The sequence below is a fragment of the Capra hircus genome, chromosome 9 (genome assembly GCF_001704415.2).
Source record: "Capra hircus breed San Clemente chromosome 9, ASM170441v1, whole genome shotgun sequence".
Lineage (NCBI taxonomy): Eukaryota > Metazoa > Chordata > Mammalia > Artiodactyla > Bovidae > Capra > Capra hircus.
The window spans coordinates 36,670,120-36,690,814 of NC_030816.1; the positions used below are offsets into that span (position 1 = coordinate 36,670,120).

General features: G+C 39.6%; 1 protein-coding gene across 1 annotated transcript in view; it reads left to right on the top strand.

Moving 5' to 3' along the window:
• ASCC3 (activating signal cointegrator 1 complex subunit 3) overlaps positions 1–19,777 on the top strand; it is a 345,247-nt gene extending 325,470 nt beyond the window's left edge. The window contains exons 38-42 of the mRNA XM_018053127.1: positions 10,042–10,193; positions 12,097–12,244; positions 15,742–15,951; positions 18,473–18,648; positions 18,980–19,777. Coding sequence (XP_017908616.1) covers positions 10,042–10,193; positions 12,097–12,244; positions 15,742–15,951; positions 18,473–18,648; positions 18,980–19,124 — 831 coding nt within the window. The 3' untranslated portion in view covers positions 19,125–19,777. The remainder of the gene's footprint in view (positions 1–10,041; positions 10,194–12,096; positions 12,245–15,741; positions 15,952–18,472; positions 18,649–18,979) is intronic.

Genomic DNA, 20,695 nt, shown 5'->3' on the forward strand with positions numbered 1-20,695 from the left:
TTTCTTGATATCCATAGATAACAACTTGGTTCCTGTAAAACAATGAAAATGTTATCTTCTTCCATGTATGATGTTTATGTCATTTAATTTAAACATAGCAACATTTTCTAGCCATTTGAACCTTGTCATGACCTTGTTTTCATGTGGTTTTTCCCTACACCGTCACTAAATATGGCGGAGAGATGTGAGGAAAAGGAGAAAATGTCCTTGAAGAGGAGAAAGGTGAAAGGAAGAACAGAGGTTGTAGGTCGTCAGAATGCTGAGAGGGACTAGAGAGGCTGAACTGTCTCGTTCTCCATATGCACAACCCACAGGCACAGCTGACACACTGAGGACTGAATTCACATGCTCTGCAAACTGAAGTTTAGGAAGTTTTCAATGCTGCATCATAGAGCTACATCTTTTTATGCACCTGTTAACACACCTCTTGGTGTACAGTAAATGATAGTTTTTCCTTTTGGTGAGGTGAGTGATTCTATTTCCTTGCAATGAAGTTGACTTAATTCAGTTACAATACTCAGAGTTTCAGTTTTACCCTTGGATTATTTAAATCCAGAATTCAAGCATATTTCAAAAGATATTTAATGGTTACATACCAGTTCCAGAAAAACATCTACTTTTGCTTTATTGAATATGCCAAAGCCTTTGACTGTGTGCATCACAACAAACTGAAAGATTCTTAAAGAGATGGGAATACCAGACCACCTGACCTGCTTCCTGAGAAATCTGTATGCAGGTCAAGAAGCAACAGTTAGAACTGGACATGGAACAACAGATTGGTTCCAAATAGGGAAAGAAGTACATCAAGGCTGTATATTGTCACCCTGCTTATTTAACTTCTATGCAGAGTACATCATGCGAAATGCTGGGCTGGAGGAAGCACAAGCTGGAATCAAGATTGCCAGGAGAAATATCAATAACCTCAGATATGCAGATGACACCACCCTTATGGGAGAAAGCGAAAAAGTACTAAAGAGCCTCTTGATGAAAGTGAAAGAGGAGAGTGAAAAAGTTGGCTTAAAATTCAGCATTGAGAAAACTAAGAACATGGCATCCAGTCCCATCACTTCATGGCAAACAGATGGAGAAACAATGGAAACAGTGAGAGACTTTATTTTGGGGGGCTCCAAAATCACTGCAGATGGTGACTACAGCCATGAAATTAAAAGACGCTTGCTCCTTGGAAGAAAAGCTATGACCAACCTAGACAGCATTTTAAAAAGCAGAGATATTACTTTGCCAATGAAGGTCCGTCTGGTCGGAGCTATGGTTTTTCCAGTAGTCTTGTATGGATGTGAGAGTTGGACTACAAAGAAAGCTGAGCACCGAAGAGTTGATGCTTTTGAACTGTGGTGTTGGAGAAGACTCTTGAGAGTCCCTTGGACTGCAAGGAGATCCAACCAGTCCATCCTAAAGGAAGTCAGTCCTGAATATTCATTAGAAGGACTGATGCTGAAGCTGAAACTCCAATACTTTGGCCACCTAATGCAAAGAACCGACTCATTGGAAAAGACCCTCATGCTGGGAAATATCAAAGGTGGGGAGAGAAGGGGATGACAGAGAATGAGATGGTTGGATGGCATCAGGAGTTGGTAATGGACAGGGAAGCCTGACATGCTGCAGTCCATGGGGTCGCACAGAGTCAGACATGACTGAACTGACTAAACTAATAACCAAATGGTGGATTAAAATTTATTTTTGGATTTTAGGTTTTCAAAACTCCCATTGACAAGTGTTCTGAGACAATTGTCAGTTAAATGCATAATAATTTGGAATCTGCATAATAAAATCTGGACTCTGCATTTTTCTGTTAAGTACAAGAGAAAGGATAGATGTAAACCACTGTAAATCCTTCTTAAAATAAGACACGGTATGTCTTCAGGGTGTGTCATTCAGAGGCTGTGGAATATAGTGTGATGAGCACAGATATAAAATTACAAAACCAAGTCTTCTCACTTTTCATCAGTGTGGTTACAGTCACTGGACTGATGTGAGCTTCAGGAGACAGTACTAATGCCTCATAATTGGTGTTGTGAGCTATTTTTGAATCGCCAGTCTATGTCTGACACAGGATACAGCATGCTTGGGGCTGGTGCATGGGGATGACCCACAGAGATGTTATGGGGAAGGAGGTGGGAGGGGGGTTCATGTTTGGGAACGCCTGTAAGAATTAAAGATTTTAAAATTAAAAAAAAAAAAAAGAAAAAAAAAATAAAAGTGTTGTATAGCCAACACACCACTGTACAAATATTTTCATCACACTTTATGTGTGTGCTGTGTATACAGTTTGAGTTTATATAACTCATTGCCACTTTTCAGAATAATTGAATGAAATGTACTTTATTTGATACAAAATGCAGATCTATTGTCAAACTTGCATTTTTAAGTATAATCTATAGTAGCAGAAAAAGAAGAAAAATATCTGTAGATTTGAATAAATCCATCCTTTGCAGGAATAGTTTACATCTCTGTGAAATGTGGTTGTATTTATTTTAAATGGCAAGACCAAGCTTGATATGCTTGAGGAATTCTTGAAATCGATTCAGAATAAGTTTTGAAGACATGAGGTGTATTCAAGTCAGAAAGCATGTCCTTGACTTCACGATGCTTACAGCCTAAAACATTTTCTTCCAGAGAGTGTCCATCTTCCAAACTCTAGTTCTTTTTTGATTATGGGGATGAGAAGCAGGGTTGTTTTTGGAGGTTGTAGTGGTAGTGGTTTTACCTTTGCACAAAGCTAAGTTCTTAAATGTTCCCTGTGAGTTCTACATGAGGATTAGGTCTGAGATGTTTGTAGTATATGTACCCATCTTTGTTTTTACCCCTCCTTCTCTAGCTGTCAGTCAGACACATACACCACCTGGTTTCTGTGATCTCTTTGAAACTCCTGGGCTGCCTCGTTCTTGGTGCTTCTTCAGTAATCAAAGTCTGCCTCCTCAGATCTCTCCAACCACACCTTTCTTCTCAGATTCCTGCTTCTCTTATCCATGTACATTTTACTTTCAGTGTCTATAAGATTTCCTTTTCAACTGTGTTCCAAAGTCTGGATCTCTTTTCCCACCTCCGTCAAACACCAGTTCATAGCGTGCAGCGCCATTCCAGCTCCTCCAGTCACCAGAGTGGCTTCAGCAGATGACCTTTCCAGCACTGTAATCACATTCATCCCAAACTCCGCTGCTGTAATACTGCATCCAAACCATTTCTGCCACCACCTCCATGGCGTCACCCTCTCACTCTCCTGACCACAGCTTCTTTACCCATCAGCATGACTGAACATTTCTGTTACTTATCAGCCAGGAGTCTCTCCTCGCCTTCCTGATTCTATGATCCAGTCCTCGGTTGTCTGTGACCTCACTTGCCACCCACACAGGATTGGCCCTCCAGCTGTCCACTTCAACAGTGATGTCACCAGTAACCTAAAATCTCAGCATCTGAATTCTCTGCTTTCACACCCAAATTAATCCTACTCATTGTTGTCAGAATCAGTCATGAAACATTACTATTTCTATAATTTCTCAATGTTTCTAATAATTTGTATAATTACTCTTTCAAAGTCATGCTGTTGAAACTCACCAATGCTTAGCTTTTATTCACATCAGTAATTCCCCCCAGTACTTATTCCAGATCTTTTCATGCTCCTTTGCAGTACTTTCTCCCAGCAAGAGGTGTCACCTCCACTCACAGAGGTGCTAGATACCGTGTGATATGAGTGCTATCAGTGTCCATAAGCTTCTTTCAGAGCTTCCCTCTCTGCCATGACTGTGTGCGGTCTCAGTGACCTGCTGAAGCCACTCTTCTCTGTGAGGCTCACATGCCCCAGGCATGGAAACCTCTTTTTCTGATCCTAAGAGGGTCTTTCCTCTCTGGACATCTGACTCTGTGCCAACTGTAGGCTGCCTCCTTTTGTGACTTATGTTTTTCTGCCCCAACTCCAAGGGTACTACAGTCCCTCTGAAAGATAGAAAGGGAACTTTATAAAAGCAAGTTACAATATAGTGTATGTTGGCATTTTATTGGAAGGTCAAGGCTTGCATTTAACTCTTCTGGCTTCAGAATGGCACCTTGGTTCCAATGAGTTCAAAACCAAATTCATTGCCTGCTTTCCAATAAAGAAATGAACCACCCCATAGTTTCTGTTGATTATGATAGTGTTAATTGTAGTATAATTTTATAAATTAATGCAATGCCAGGAGTCATATTTCTAGTCTTTCACAGTAGGAAATGACAGAGAATTCTGAGTCAGCAATCAACTGAAGTTGATTCCAACTTAATAGGAAAAAGTCTCCTGCATGGAGTCAGCCCCCACCCATTTTGCCCCTAGACTTAGAATCATCCTAGCTTTGTCTGGTAGGGGGCATGCCCAGTAGAAGATGGACATGAGGTAAAAGCAGATGGGAGAGGGGGTTCAGTATTTGCCTAATGTTAATGCTAAGCCAGTGAAGAATGTCCAGTTTTTTTTCCCACAGTATACTAAAGCAGCTTTTTGTTGTTTGAGTATTAGATCTCTATAAGGGATTTTGAGGTGTCTTGGGGAACTGAACCATGATCTCCAGATGTTACAAAAACCAGCCCCATGCTAAGGAGGAGTATACACTTATTAGTACTTTGGTTTTTAAACAAAGTTTTTGTTCTGGCCACACCATGCAGCTTGCAGAATCCCAGCTCCCCAACCAGCAACTGAACCTGGGTCTTGGCAGTGAAAGCACCAAGTCCCAACCACTGGAACACTTGAGAAATCTCTTTAATACATCTTTAAAGGTTATACTTCATTTATACTTATTACAAAATACTGGCTACATATATTCTCCATGTTATACAATACATCTTTGTAGCCTGTCTTACACCCAGTAGTTTGTACTTCTCACTCTTACCCTTGTATAGCCCCTGATTAGAAGGAAATGGCAGCCTACTCCAGTGTTCTTGCCTGGAGAATCCCAGGGACGGGGGAGCCTGGTGGGCTGCCGTCTATGGGGTCGCACAGAGTCGGACACGACTGAAGCGACTTAGCAGCAGCAGCAGCAGTAACAGGTTTATATCTGCGAGTCTGCTTCTTATCTGCTATGTTCACTAGTGTTGTATTTTTTTAGATTCCACATATAAAAGTGATATCATACAGTATTTGTCTCTCTGTGTGTGACTTGTTTCACTTAGCATAATGCCCTCCAAACCCATCCACACTGCTGTGAATGGCAAAACTCTGTTCTTTTTTATTGCTGAGTAGTACTCCGTTGTGAATATACCACCTCTTCTTTATCCGTTCATCTGTTGATGGACACTCAGGTTGCTGCTCTATTTAGGCAGTTGTAAATAGTGCTTCTGTGAATATTGTGGTGCATGTACCTTTTTGAATTACCATTTTCATTTTCTTTAGATATATACCCAGGAATGGAATTGCTGGATCATATGGTAGTTGTATTTTTAATGTTTCAAAGATCCTCTATGTTGCTTTCCACCGTGGCTATCAATTTACATTCCCACCAACAGTGTATGAGGGTTCCCTTTTGTCCATCTCCTCGTCGACATTTGCTCTGCGTTCTTTTTGATGATAGCTATTCTGAGAGGTGTGAGGTGATACCTCATTGTGGTTTTGATTTGCATTTCCCTCATTATTAGAGTGCTACTCAGTCATGTCCAACTCTTTGTGACCCCATGGACTGTAGCCCACCAGGCTCCTCTCTCCATGGGATTCTCCGGGCAAGAATACTGGAGTAGGTTGCCATGCCCTCCTCCAGGGGATCTTCTCAATCCAGGGATCATGGTTAGAGATGTTAAGCATCTTTTCATGTACCTTTTGGCCATTTGCATTTCTTCCTTGGCAGAATATTCAGTTTTTCTGACCATTTTTTATTTGGCTTGTCTGTTGGCTATTGAGTTGTATGAGCTGTTTATATATGTTGGATATTAATCCCTTATCAACATCATTTGCAAATATCTTCTCCCATGCAGTAGGCTTTTTGTTTATTGATGGTATCCTTTGCTGTGCAAAAGCTTTTAAGTTTAATTAGCTTCCATATATTTTTGCTTTTATTCCCTTTAGGAGACAGATCCAAAAAAATATTACTGAGATCTATGTCAAAGAATGTTCTACCTTTGTATGTTTTCCTCTAGGAGTTTTTTAGTATCTGATCTTCCGTTTAGGTCTTTCATCCATTTTAAATTTATTTTTGTATATGGTGTTAGAGACTGTTCTAATTTATTTTACAGGTAGCTGTCCAGTTTTCCCATCATGACTTATTGTAGAGACTGTGTTTTCTCCATTGCATATTCTTGTCTCATTTGTCGTAAATGAGTTAACCATAAATGCGTGGGTCTGTTTCCAAGTTCTCTATCCTATTCCTCTGATCTGTGTGTTTTTGTGCCAGCACCATGCTGTCTCACTAGTTCTTGTCTACCAGGAAGACTGCTGTAAAAGATAGTGAGATGCAGGGAGTCCCTGCTAGGCACAGTCATGCCGGGGTATGTCAGGGTGACCCACCAGACCCTCAGACCCATTTACCTGGACCATCCCTTAGCCATAGCCCCTTGAGGCATGTACCTACATGGTGACTTAGACTTGTCCACTCAGACTGAGGACCAAGTCCACTTGCTCGAGTTTGGCCTGCACTGCAGGGTCTGCCTTGGGTTTTGTGTGTCCCCTGACTGTCTTGCAGTTGCACACCTCTCCTGATGAACAGTTCTGCCCACTCCATGCATTTGTTCCCAGCCTTCCATACTTTGCTCCTTGAAATCCTATACTCCTCAGTGGAGAAATCAATCCCTAAAGGTCCAAAGGAAGTCTCTCTTAGAAAGTCTCTCTTAGGTTGTTTTACAGTGTTCTTTCCATTTCCTCATAGAGGAATGTTAAAAATAAGTACCTGTTTATCAACATCTATTATTGAGACCTAAAAGATTTATTCTGTTCCAGGCAGTGTAATAGATACCTTACATAGTACATCATCTTATTTCACCCTCATCAGCCCCTATACAGACATATAACACTTCTATCAGTAAGAAATCTGTCCTTGTAGGGTTAAGTAGTTGCCCCAAATTTATACATAGAAAGTGGGACAAAATTAACATTCAAACCTATGTCTGACATCAAAGCTTGTAGTTTTTTTTCCTGTACTGTGCTCCCTTTGGCAGATATGCCATAACAGGTAGAATGTTTGTTATAATTATTATAATTGGATTTTTATGAATGTTCTTTCATAAAATTAATATTTGAGTGCTCTGTGCTAGGGCTATAATTACCAAGACTACTTCCAGAACCTTACTATCAGGGGGTCTATATTTAATGGGCACGTATGTAAACAAAGACCCACAATATGATAATAGTAGCATGGAGCAGTGGGCACCTAAGAAGTACCTCCTGTCCATTAGGTAGCCTTCACAGGAAGAAGTAGCATTTGAGCTTGACTTGAAGGATGTGTAGGAATTTCCCAGGTAGACAAGGTAGAGGGAGCAGGATTTGTAAGAAGAGGACCTGCAGAGAAGTGTTAGCATTTGTCCACTACGAAGCTTGAAGCCGTTGAAGAAACTTAAGCAGAGGAATGACATAACCCATTTTACCTCTGTAAAAACGCACTGAGGTAACAATACAAAGTATGAAGAAAACTTAGAATGAGGATAAAGTGGTATTTATTATAATATTCCATATGAGTGTTGATGAGGGTCTACACAGAGGCAGTGGCTGGAAGGGGAAGAAAAAATAGGACCCACTAGGGAGTGAGTAGGCAGTCGTGTGGCAACATTTATTCAGCACGTTTGGGTTGTCACAACCATCTCTCATCCCCAATTCTTCCCTACCTGCCTTTTTTCTGAATTAAAACAAGATAAGTGATAGTTTTCAATTCATGATACGGCTTTTTCATTTACTTCACGTAAGCAATCACTTTGCATGATTTTTTACGTTTTTCACATCTGGATCATACAAGGAAAGATTGTGGGCAGCTCTCATAAATTTTACGAAATCTTTCAACTTCATCATGAAAACTTCAAAGTTAAAAACATATGGTCCATCCATCTAGCTCTTCTAGTATATGAGCTTTTGGTCTGGAATTTATTTCCAGTCAAGTTGTAATATAAAAATCACAAGTAAAATCACCATAGTTACTCTACATTACAACTTCTAACATCATCATGATACTGTATTAGGTATAATTATTCATTTGTCTTCCCTTTCGGAATTCAAGAGTTGTGACTTGCGACCTAATACTTTTATTTTTGTCTGAGGAATGTTCCTCGTGACCAGCTTGTCTCGTGTACTTCAAAGGCTAAGTGTTTTAATCAGCTCTGCAGAGAAATAGGAAGGACAGAAGTGGATTTCCCCTGGATTATTAAACACATACATTCATGCATGTATACACTTTCATATGCACACATACATATAAATATATTATACCAACCATAAAGCTTTATAATGTGCAATTAGTAGGCTCATGGTTACATGAGTGCTAAGTCACTTCAGTCGTGTCCAACTCTTTGCAACCCCATGGACTGTAGCCCACCAGGCTCCCCTGTCCATGGGATTCTCCAGGCAAGAGTACTGGAGTAGGATCCCATTCTCTTCTCCAAGGGCTCTTTCAAACCCAGGGATTGAACCCACATCTCTAAAGTCTCCTGCATCGGAGGTGGGTTCTTTACCACTATCACCACCTGGCAAGCCCAGGCTCATGGGTACTAAAGGCCAATTTGACCATTCCATCACAGTAACCATCATACCCAGAGATGTGGATCCATTTCCCTGTAATATGTATAAAAAGACCACAGATTGGTTTAGCCAGATGTTTTTTAAACTATTTTACATTTTTGTAAATTAGAAAATCCAGAATAGGAAATTCAAAACTTGGAAGGAAAATGTGTCTGACTCAGTAAGTACTAAGTAATATGGCAGATTAATTTTACTAGCATAATAAATCTTTAAGAACCATTTCTAAAAATGTACATGTAGGTTTTGTACATTTTATAAATATTTTACAATCAGTGAGATGGTGAAATATCATTTTAGGCATTTATGAGTTACATCTGATTTCTCTTACCTTCATTTCCCAAAACAAGAGAGTGCACTCCTAAAACTGTATAAACTAGCTGCCTCAGATCATGATATTAACTTATGTGTCTTTAAGTCAGCATTCACTAGAATCTAATTTAATTGAAATAGCTTTGCCTGTGTAAACTTCTCCTTTGTTTAAAGAAGATTTCACTGTTTGGTTTGGCCTTAAGCAAATGCAGCCGTTTGTTTGTCCATAAAACATTGGATTAAATGTATAGACTAATATGAATAGCTTCTCATCATTCCCCATGTACATGTACACTGGTCCCTGCCCCCTTTACTGTGTGGCATAGTATAGTCACTGAAATCCAGGGCTCTGCTTTTAGCCTGCTCTCTGGGAAAAAAGTAAATTTTGGGTAAGTAGACCTATCACCTTACCATTGTTGCCTTTAAATTTGGGAAAGACTACTTGAGATTTGAATCAACGGTAAAGAATCCACCTGCAATATACAAGATGTGGGTTCGGTCCCTAGGTCAGGAAGATCCTCTGGAGTAGGAAATGGCAACCCACTCCAGTATTCTTGCCTGGGGAAATCTTATGGACAGAGGAGCCTGGTGGGCTACAGTCCATAGGGTCGCAAGAGTCAGACACAACTTAGTGATGAAACCACCACCACTTGAGATGTACTTTTTAAATGGAGCTGCTAGTGCTTTTGATAACAGTGAATTATATATAATTTGCTCTCAAAGTACACTGAGTTTTTCTCTTTATTATAGTGCCGATATTATCTGCCTAGTCTTTGCTGACCTAAAAAAGCTAAATATTTGACATTTTGTACAAAGTAATGTGCAGTAAATGTTGAAAGAGATGCTTCACTGATGTTTCACTGCAGACGTTTCACTACGTTCCCTCCAGTCCAACTGTAGTTTATTTTCTGGTTTCTTCTTTTGATTAGTAGTAATTTAGAGGTATAACCCTGGGAGCTTTTTGTTAAAGCTAGATATCAGATCCCCCATGGAGAGGGAAGGTGCCATGGTACTCTTATAACATGTGTGTTTTCTCTGTTCAGGCAATGCTGGACGTGGCTGCACACCAGGGCTGGCTGGTGACTGTCCTGAACATCACCAACCTGGTGCAGATGGTGATCCAGGGGCGGTGGCTGAAGGACTCCTCCCTCCTAACAATACCACACATAGAAAACCACCATCTGCACATTTTCAGGTAAGTATTTTAATTCTCAATGTAATTGGGTTTTTTTATTTCAAAAAATCACTTCCTTTACATGTATGGTCACTTGAATTTCACGTTGTGCCTAGAATATTGATTCCTTACAGTGAAAATGCCCCTGTTTCCCAGAGGGAAACATAGACTAGTGACAATGGAATTCTCACTTGAAATTTGATCATTGGCCTCAAGCTGAACTGCAATTCATTTTAACCTTCTATTGAGTTGTTTTCCATTTGCAACATCAAATGCATCTTCATTTTAACTCTTTCTTTGCTGTGCCAGCCTTCATTTTAAAAAATGTTATGCAAGTTCTTTCAGTGACCTAAAGCAAAAGAAATTACCAGTTTCTATCACTGCAGAATAGATTTGAGAGATCAGAAATTTTTTGTCAAAAGTAAGCTGTGCATCTGTAAAATGTCCGAAAACTGAGTAGTTATATATATCTAGCAGCTCAAGATGTAACTTGTACCTATAAGAAGAGTTTTTGCTGTCATAAAAGTATTCAACTCTTAGGTCCTATGTGAAAAGAAAGTGAAAGTGTTAGTCACTTAGTCGTGTCTGACCCTTTGCAACCCCATGGACTGTAGCCCCCCAGACTCCCCTGTCCATGGAATTTCCCAGGCCAAGAATACTGGAGTGGGTTGCCATTTCCTTCTCCAGGGGATCTTCCCTACCCAGGGATTGAACCTAGGTCTCCTGCATTAAAGGCAGATTATTTACCATCTGAGCCATCAGGGAAGCCTAGGTCCCATGTACATGGCTACAACTATTTTAGCAAAGGAAAGAATGGTACATACTACAAGCAAGATTGGCAGTGTTTAAATGAAAATGTTTCCTTTCACACCACTTGAGAGATACTGTGCGGCCAAAATATTGTTTCACAGTCATGTAGACGGACAGAAGAGTCTGCCTGTGCTTGCTATCATGCACCCTTCTGCCTCTCATCAGCTGGACGAGGAGTGGCAGTCATGTGATGCATCTAGAGATATTCGTCACCAGAACCTCAGGCACACATGGAGTCTCCTCGGGGAAGTCCCTCCATCTGACTGACATACACTGGCTTCCAGGGCAGTTGATCCCATGGTGCTCGAGTCCCTGCTATGAGATGTCCCTGAGAACTAAAAGGCATGTTCAGAGAAGGGGCCACACCAACAGCAGGTGACCTGGGGCCAGGGAAAGTAGATACCTCACGTGTCTATGGCTCAGTTTCAGGAACTCTTTCAACATGGTACTGGAAGTTACGGGAGTTGGGTTTCAGCAGTAGAGGAGACACGCTAGGGTACCAACCCAACAGCACATGGGTCTGTTATGGAAACTGGTTGGGGCCTAGGAGATGTGATCCATTTTATTATTGCTACCCAGAAAAGTGGCTGTATTTGTCTAATTTCAAGGATATTTTTCATCTTACTATATAAACATAAGATAGATTTAGATAGACTCCTTTCCTGGTGATCCAGCACTATTTATACTGTAAATCTGAAATATTCCCCTAGTATACTTTTAACTGTAGGATGTCAACAACTTACAATGAAAACTTTATTCAAGTAAATGTATTTGCCTGCATCCATTGCAAACAGGTCACGGCTCCAGTTCAGTATTTTATCCACATGGATGCGTCAGCACATATTAGTGCCTTCCTATAGAAAGACACCACCTGTCTATCAATCCTTATTTTCTACTGAGCTCACACGTGATTCACACATTTTATGTCATGGTAGCAAAACTGCCTTGGATTGATACCTTCAAGAATCCTGACTGATTTTGAAGCTTCATAATAGTGGTCTTTAAAAAGTTATACACTAAATTTAATTTTTAAACTCTTTATAGAAACCATCGTTGTCAGAAAAATCTCATTTGTGCTATGAAAGAATTATTTGGTGTTGATATTATTTCTTAGGAAATGGAGCCCAGGTATGAAGGGCCCACATGCTGGTTACCATGGGTCCATTGAGTGCCTCCCAGAACTGATCCATGCCTGTGCAGGGAAAGACCATGTATTCAGCTCCATGATAGAAAAAGAGCTACCGGCCCCCAAAATGAAGCAGGTAAGGCCATCAGTTCCATGTTTAGATACTCTTTCACTCTATCTGGGAAGTTACACAAAAGTTTTCTAACTTAAGAGTGTTGCTTTCAGAGTCAAACTCTCCTGGGTTTAAATTCCACCTGCCATTTACTATGATTATAAACATGAAAACATTATATCAGTCTCATGAAATTCTTGGGAAGATTAAGCAGGCTGTTATTATGTAAATTGCTTTATGCTCTATATCTGTCCTGTTATAGGATAAGAGGTCAACAGATGGTATTAAGAGTAATGACTGTAACAATAATTAGAAATAGCGGCTGCATTATTAGAAGGTTGTTTCAGTATAATGCTGGTACAGTGGCTGAGAAAGGCCTACTAGGACTTAGTCATCTAGGTTACATTGCCCAGGAGTCCTTCTATCAATAATCCCTTCTTCAAGGTGTTTTTTTGTTGTTTTTTTACACTTGGATATATTTTCATGCAACTCCCTCAATTACTCTTTTATGCCCCCCTCATTTTAATCACTTTTTTTTCCTAGATTCTAAAGTGTTTCTTCAAACAAACTCCTTGTTAGTATACTTTGTAGCTCAGGAAAATCTAAATCTATGTTGTGAAAGACAACATAAGTCATTGCTCCAAACTATCTTTGGAAAGACCAAAAATATGAATGAACAATGCCAGAAATATTTGGCATATACAGACTTTTAAATCTTAAGCAATTTTACCCTAAGCATGTAAATGTTCAGGGTTTACAACATAATTAACATATTGGCTTGCAAAACATGTAGTAAAATAAAGAAACTTCTAAACCATGTCATTGCCCCCGACCCCGCCGCCACCCCAGTGGAACTTATTTCAAGCAAGACTTGGAAAAAGTATAACAGGCATTTAAGTCTGATTGTTCAATTTCTGTTGAACCCAGAATTGGCACAAAAAATCTATTTTAATATTCATAATAAGTGCCTCCCTTTCTAGCTAAATTATCATCAAAATTATGAATAAAAACAATATATTTAAAACAAGACTTCTATTAGCAACAACAGATTTCTAACATAACATACAGTGGTTTCAAGCCAAGTTTTAGATGTGATAAAAAATTAGAACATTGTTATAATTAGTTCAGGGAAAACTCAGAAGTAAACTTACTTAATTTATTTGCATAAATTGCCATTCTGTTATCTTTAAAACCGAATGCAAATTGGCTCAGTCTGATATGATGATGGTTATTTGGCTCAAAAGTGCTTCAATTTGCAGAGCAATCTGGTGTCGGCTCTGCAGTGAGCCGATCCCAGGTAACATACAAATCCTGAATTATTCCAGAAATTAGTATGTTTAAAGCATCAATTTAAGTGCTAATTGCAGTAGTAATGAGAAAAAGCAGTACGACTGTGAGATTTGCATCTTCTACCCCATCAGTATGCCTGGAACGGCTGCTGACTGGCAGAGGATTTGGCTGCTAATTAAATAATTGTATGCATGGCAGTGCTCTTGCCTGATTCAATAGATGAAGATTAATCCACAGATAAATATGTTTGGCTGGTGTTGAAATGTCTTAGCAATTTCTTTAAAAACAGCTCATGTTTTATATACTTATGTATGTGTGTATGTGTATATATATTTGTATATATGTATGTACAAATGTATACACACATCCAAAAAAATATGCATATGCATTGCAGATGGCAAATAATAATATTAAGCACTGCAAAAAGATTACAGATATATAAAAGCAAGATCTGACTTTTGGGGGCTTTGTAAAATAAAGTTCCAATGAGTTGCTAATAATTATTATATTGCTAACTCATTTAAAGGTACAAGAAAAATATGAAGTCTTACTTCATATGATAAATGCTACTTGTGTTGTCTCACAAAGTTAAATGCTATACAGAAACGGTATATTTGTGTCCTCCCTCTGGCTAGTCTAACATCCAGTGGCACAGCTTCTAGACTCAGCTGGTTCTAGCAGGGGATAAGCCATCATTTGTACCTTAAAGCACCGTGTAGACCATTCTGTGGCCTGAGTATTTCAGCATCTATTTCAAACATAATTTCAGATTCACAAGTTACAGGATTGGTGTTGAATTGAAAATTTGCATTGGATTTACATTTTTTGAATTCCTGAGGGATAGTTTGATTCATCAGGGCTTCTTCATTTCAATTAGGTGGTATACTCAACAGCAATAAAGTCTCAGCGAATATGAAATCAAAGCCTATAATGATACCTATGGAATATTATTAAAGAAATAAAAGGAAAAAATTAAAGTATTCATGAGCTTTTAAAAACTAACTTAGAAGGTAACAACAGATAAAACAGCCAATATAGAGAGTTTTCTTGACCAGTGGTGATATTTGCCACATAATTATAAATGTTAGAAGATGACAATTATCTGAGGATATTAGGTTATTTTTTTTTACATCTTTTCCATAGACTTAGGAATTCATTCATTCATTCAACAATGATAAGCACTTGAAAAGTGAAAGTGAAAGTCACTCAGTCGTGTCCAACTATTTGCAGCCCCATGGACTGTAGTCCATGTAATATTCCAGGCCAGAATACTGGCGTGAATAGCCTTTCCCTTCTCCAGGGGATCTTCCCAAACCAGGGATCAAACCCAGGTCTTCCACATTGCAGGCAGATTCTTTACCAGCTGAGCCACAAGAGAAGCCCCATTATTCATAAGCACTTACTATTTGCATTTTGATTTTTCACAAATATTTTTAATTAAAAGAGCAGGAATAAAATTGGTAATATTTTTTCCTCCTTTTAATATGTGTCATTTAAGTTGGTATTCTCAATATGATAATACCAAAAAATATATATTTGTTTCTAGAAAGAACCCTAGACCTAGAGATTTCCTTACAATATACAAACATATAAAATGTTTTCCTTTCAGAATAATTTGGAATAAAAACAAAAGAATCGTCCATTTTGTACACTAAATGGTCAGTGAAAGATGCTGTCTGACATCAAAAATTGCATCACAGCATTTTTTCAAGTTGCTTTTATATCCCCAAGTAATGCTCTCCACCTTAGCAGTCACATAAATGCTTATATACTTGATGCTTCTCTAAAACTAGCCAGTTCAACAATTATTTTAAAACTTATTTTTTTAGTATAGTCAGTAGCCACTCATTGTCTCAAAGGGTTTTCTGATAAAAGGATCACAAGTTTAGGTAATGATTAATACTTTCTTAGTTTTTTTAAAGGGACTTTAATAATATTAAAAGCACACTATTTTTACAAACAAATGAGTACAAGAAAAACTAGGAAATCTGAACAAGAGCTATAGATTGTGTCACTGTTAATATCCTGGTATACATACTTGTACTGTAGTTGTGAAAAGTGCTCACCTGGGGGAAACTGGGGAATGGTACCCAGGATCTGTCTGCTCTATTTCTTACAACTGCATTGAATCCAGATTAATCTGAAAACAAAGTGGTTGATTTTTTAAAAGTTCACTACTTCTTAGTTGCTCACTACATTTCAGTTACCCACTCTTTTCTCTTCTTATTCAGGCATGGAATTTCTTATCTCATTTGCCAGTGATCGATGTTGGCTTGAGTGTTAAAGGCTGGTGGGATGACGCCGCAGAGGGACACGACGAGGTCTCCATCACAACTGTGGCTTCAGACAAACGCAGCGACAACAGATGGGTCAGGTTGCATGCTGATCAAGAGTATGTGCTTCAAGTCAGCCTGCAGAGAGTCAGCCTCGGGTTCCACAAGGTAGAGTGTTTGGTTTCCATTCTCAAATGCTTCACACCAGATACAAGCACGCGCCAGCACACATGTCTGTTATGTGACTAATGCCTCCGTGCCCTTCACAGATCCCGCTTCCTCAACTGGCCTTAAGCAGCAAGAGTCAGTCTTCTGAAATGAGTCACTTCTGCCATGTTTCAACCCCAGAATACCCATGGGACATCATAATATAATGCCTAGAGTCCTGTTCTCAGGGCATGGTGTACAGATTCAGCAGAATTTCCTAGAGTAGCTTTAAGAGTACAGGTTCCTTGGCCCTATACCAGGCCCGCAGCAGTCTCAGGGCCCGAGGAAATCTCAAAATCTAGACTTTCACTCCACACCCCAGATGAAGAAGATACTAGTTAAGTTTTTCTGTGTCTCCTTTGCCACATCTGCCTGCTTCCTTCATTAGAATGCATATGAGAGAGCTCTGTCAACATGCAGATAGGCCAAAATTTTATATTTTAAGTTACTGCTCTATCCTACTGTCTGTGGCACCACAATAATTATTGAGCCCTTCAAGAATGTTAGTACACAACATGTGGGCAAATTGGGTTTTGGACCACAGCAATCATTTGTTTATTTTTGACTGCACTGGGTCTTGGTTGTTCTGAGCGGGCTTTCTCTAGTTGCAGTGTGTTCTGAGCGGGCTTCCTCTAGTCACACTTCCTTGCAGTGGCTTCTTATTACAGAGCACAGGCTCTGGGCATGCAGGCTTTAGTAGTTTCTGCTCCCAGCCTCTAGAGCACAGAGTCCGTAGTTGTGGGGCATGGGCTAAGTTGCTGTGCAGCATGTGGGATCCTCCCTGACCAGGGATAGAACCCGCATCCCCTGCATTTGCAGGCAGATTCTTATCCACTGCACCACCAGGGAAGTCCCATGATCATCAAAATAAGAATTTGCCTTCTCCTTAGCCCAGGGAGAGGGGCTTTTCCATATCTAGAACTCTCCCTCAGGAATGAGGTTGTGGTTCACTCATATTCTCCTCCCTGTATTCACACACAAAATGATCAGTAACTTTCTGTTGTTAAAATGTCTTTTCAGTACTGTGCCTTTAAGTCTCATCTCATTTGATTTCTAATTCAAAAAAATCAGTCAGTGTAAGTATGAACTGATTGGCCTCTGGCATTTCAGAGGCTTTCATATGAGCATTTTTAGATGACTTAAGGTATCCCAACTTACAAAAAAAAAAAGACAATTGTAATTATAAAGATAAAATCATGAGAGAAAAAAAAACTGAAGAGTTTTCTTTATCACTACTATGTAAGAAGATGTGATTTCCCATTTTACAGAATAATGGGACTTGGGGAGTTTAGGAATTTGCCAAGGTCCTAGAGTCAGAAAATATGGGAGCAGGATGGGCACCCAGAGTTCTCTGATTCCAGTCACTGTTTGCTTTGTACCTGCCATGTGCACACACACTGACAGAAACGAGGCCAGTCCCAAATAGCTGGACAGCACACCCCCAGCCTCAGGGGACTCACTCTCAACAGAGGTGCTCAAGCAACGTAATACAGTGCCCAGACTAACCGTATACTGAGGTACAGCTAAGGTATGTTGTGAGCACTAGTGAGGGAGAACTTTGAGGCCTTTGCAAACATTTCTGACAATAAGATTCTTTTTACCATAATATTAGTACTTAAACATTAGATTTAATCATGCTAGAAAAACTCTAAATTTTGTTTCTAAGTGCTGTAAAAAATACATTACTCTCTGACCTCTCTTTTAAAATGCCTTCAGTGAAACATCTCCCTCTGGAATATTGAGTGAAGTCTGATTGAGAGCATGTCATTATTAGCATCTTTTACACCATAAACTCATTGTCTTAAGGAATCTCTAGAATCTTTGATTTTCTAAAAATCAATCTAAAATAAAAGACTTCAAGTGTTGTCATTATAGAGATATCTAATCTTGGGTGGTGGTGATTAATATATTTTACAATTTGCTTGGCTCACAATTTCCCATTCCTTAGAGAAAGGACTTTTTAATATTGCCATATTGGAATATGTGCTTTTTCATGTAGTTTTATTCTTGGGTAGTGGGGGAACATGTTTATATGACAGTGTTTATTATCTTCAGATTCCAGAGCCCAGCTACAATTGACTTTTTTTCCCCAAGTATTGGTTTCTTGTATATAAAGCTTTGGCAGATTTGGTTAATATGATTGTATCCCAGCTTGTTCATCTGCAAATTAGGGTATTAATTTTCTTTACAAGAATGGTGTCAGAATTTATTTTGATGTCAAGATTCAAAAGTTTTCTGTTCTGAGCCAAATAATCCTGGTGGTTACGGCCACAAAGTAGTAGTGTGGCCATACTGTGCTTTGAGAGTCTTTAAAAAAGGTGGATGATGGCATATCAAATACACCAAACCTGAAGGTGAAACACAGCCCAGATACTCAGATTTACGGCTGCCAAGAAAGACAGCATGGCCTTTTAACCACAACCAAGTGGTATAGAAAATCTAGCCATTTTGATACTTTATCTTTCCTTTTTCTGGTTTACAGGGAAAGCAAGACAGCCATGCAGTTACTCCTCGATTTCCCAAATCGAAGGATGAAGGATGGTTTTTGATATTAGGAGAAGTGGATAAGAGAGAACTTATCGCTTTGAAAAGAGTGGGCTATGTCCGAAGTCATCACGTGGTCTCCATCTCTTTTTATACCCCTGAAGTACCTGGAAGGTAAGCAGAATCCTTATCCCCAAAGAATTAACCGTGACTGTGATGAGACCACCACAGACTATGGGCTTCCTGGGTGGTACTAGCGGTAAAGAATCCACCTGCCACTGCAGGAGACACAGGAGATGCAGGTTCGATCCCTGATTGGGAAGATCCCCTGGAGGAGGGCATGGCAACCCACTCCAGTACTCTTGCCTGGGGAATCCCATGGATAGAGGAACCTGGTGGGCTGCAGTCCCTAGGGTCACAAAGAGTCAGACACGACTGAAGCCAACTTCTCAGACATGTGATGAACACAGTGGTTTCACCATTTTGTTTCTCTGTTGTATGTTAGGTATATCTACACACTGTATTTCATGAGCGACTGCTACCTGGGCCTGGACCAGCAGTACGACATCCACCTCCACGTCACACCGGCCAGCGTCTCTGCACAGGCCGACGAGATCTCTGATGCCCTGACTGACCTCAAAGTGAAGTAACCCAACCTAGACAATCCGTCGGAAGGAAGTGGTGAAGCCTGGCTGTTCAGTCATCTGGACAAAGTCGAATTACTTGACGTTTGCCTTGGAGGAACCGGCTTCCAACCTCTAGATGCAGCAGAAATGGGCAGTGGCTGCAGCTCTGACTCCAGCAACACCAAGCTGGCTGCGGGAAGGGGGCCTTTTCACAAATGTTGCCTTTTATAAGTGTTGTCCTCATGGATCGCTAGATATGTAAAGTGACTATGCCCGTAGGAGAATCTTTCAAGTTGTGTATATTGAGATGCTATTTAGGAATTATCAAATTTTACGTTTCACAGTGTACTGTTTACAAGAACATCGGCTCCTCTTTTTTTAAGGAAAACTACACAGGGGAGTGACAGTGTTCAGATTTGTTAGAACAGATTTCTAACCAGATTTCTGTACAGTGACACACAGTGCATGATGTGTTGCAAAATTTATACAGTTGGAAAATTTATACTTTGATCACATATAGAAGTAATTTCATGAATTTCTTACAAATGTTAATAATATATGATATAAAATTACATTATAGAGCCCAATGATGATTTAAAAGAAAGCAGAATATACTGGACTTAAAAATGTAGATACTGTTAACTGGTGGAAATAAAATATTTAGAGTGCCACTTCAAGACAGCCTGACTCACTCACTCCCTCTGCCTCCTTCCATCATAGCCCCTCTTGATCCTTCATTTCCTTCTCTGTCAAGACATCACTGCCATTCTCTTTCTGATAGTTTATTTATGCAAGGAGAGATACACAGTCTAATTCACACAGACCTCATAGTTCAAGTCTTTGTCTTTATGCACTTTAGGATGGGCCTGAGGCAAACCCAGAAAATGTTCAATCCCTATAGGTAGGTTTTCACCTTGGATAAAGGATATTTCTCTATACCCAAACCATTTCCATCTTGAAAGATACCTTTTTCCAACTAAAAAGCTGTTGGATTAAAATGCCCATATAACATACATTTTCTAGTGAAATGAAATTCTTCCTTTGCAAAATAATTTCAAAGGGGGGGGTGGGGGTGGGGAATGACACTGTGTCACATGTGGGATCCTAGTTTCCTGGCCAGGGATTGAGCCCACATCCCCTGCATTGGAAGCATAGAGTCTTAACCACTGAACCACCAGGGAAGTCCCTGTGATGAATTATTTTAAAATATTTTCAATGTAACCACCACAAGTATTGGAATTTAAAGCTTTTTCTGAAACTGAAACATACTGCTTATGTGTACCTCCTTTCCCATACCAGAAAATAAAATAGAAAAAAAAGGAGGGGTGGAGAAGAAGGAATAAAAGTAGGATGGGGAGAACCAGGCATTCACTTCCCCACATTAAACCTAAGCAACTAATATGAACGTACCAAGTGCTGTAGGCATGAGATGTCCAAAGGATTCTAGTCTCAGGAGTTTACTTCATATAAAGAGATCTTTCTGCCTTTCATTTGGCAGTTTATTTCTACTTGCAATTCATACCTAAACACTGAGTGAAATTAAAAGTGAAAATTATATAGAGACAGAGGGTTACCAGTTCATACAAGAACCTGAA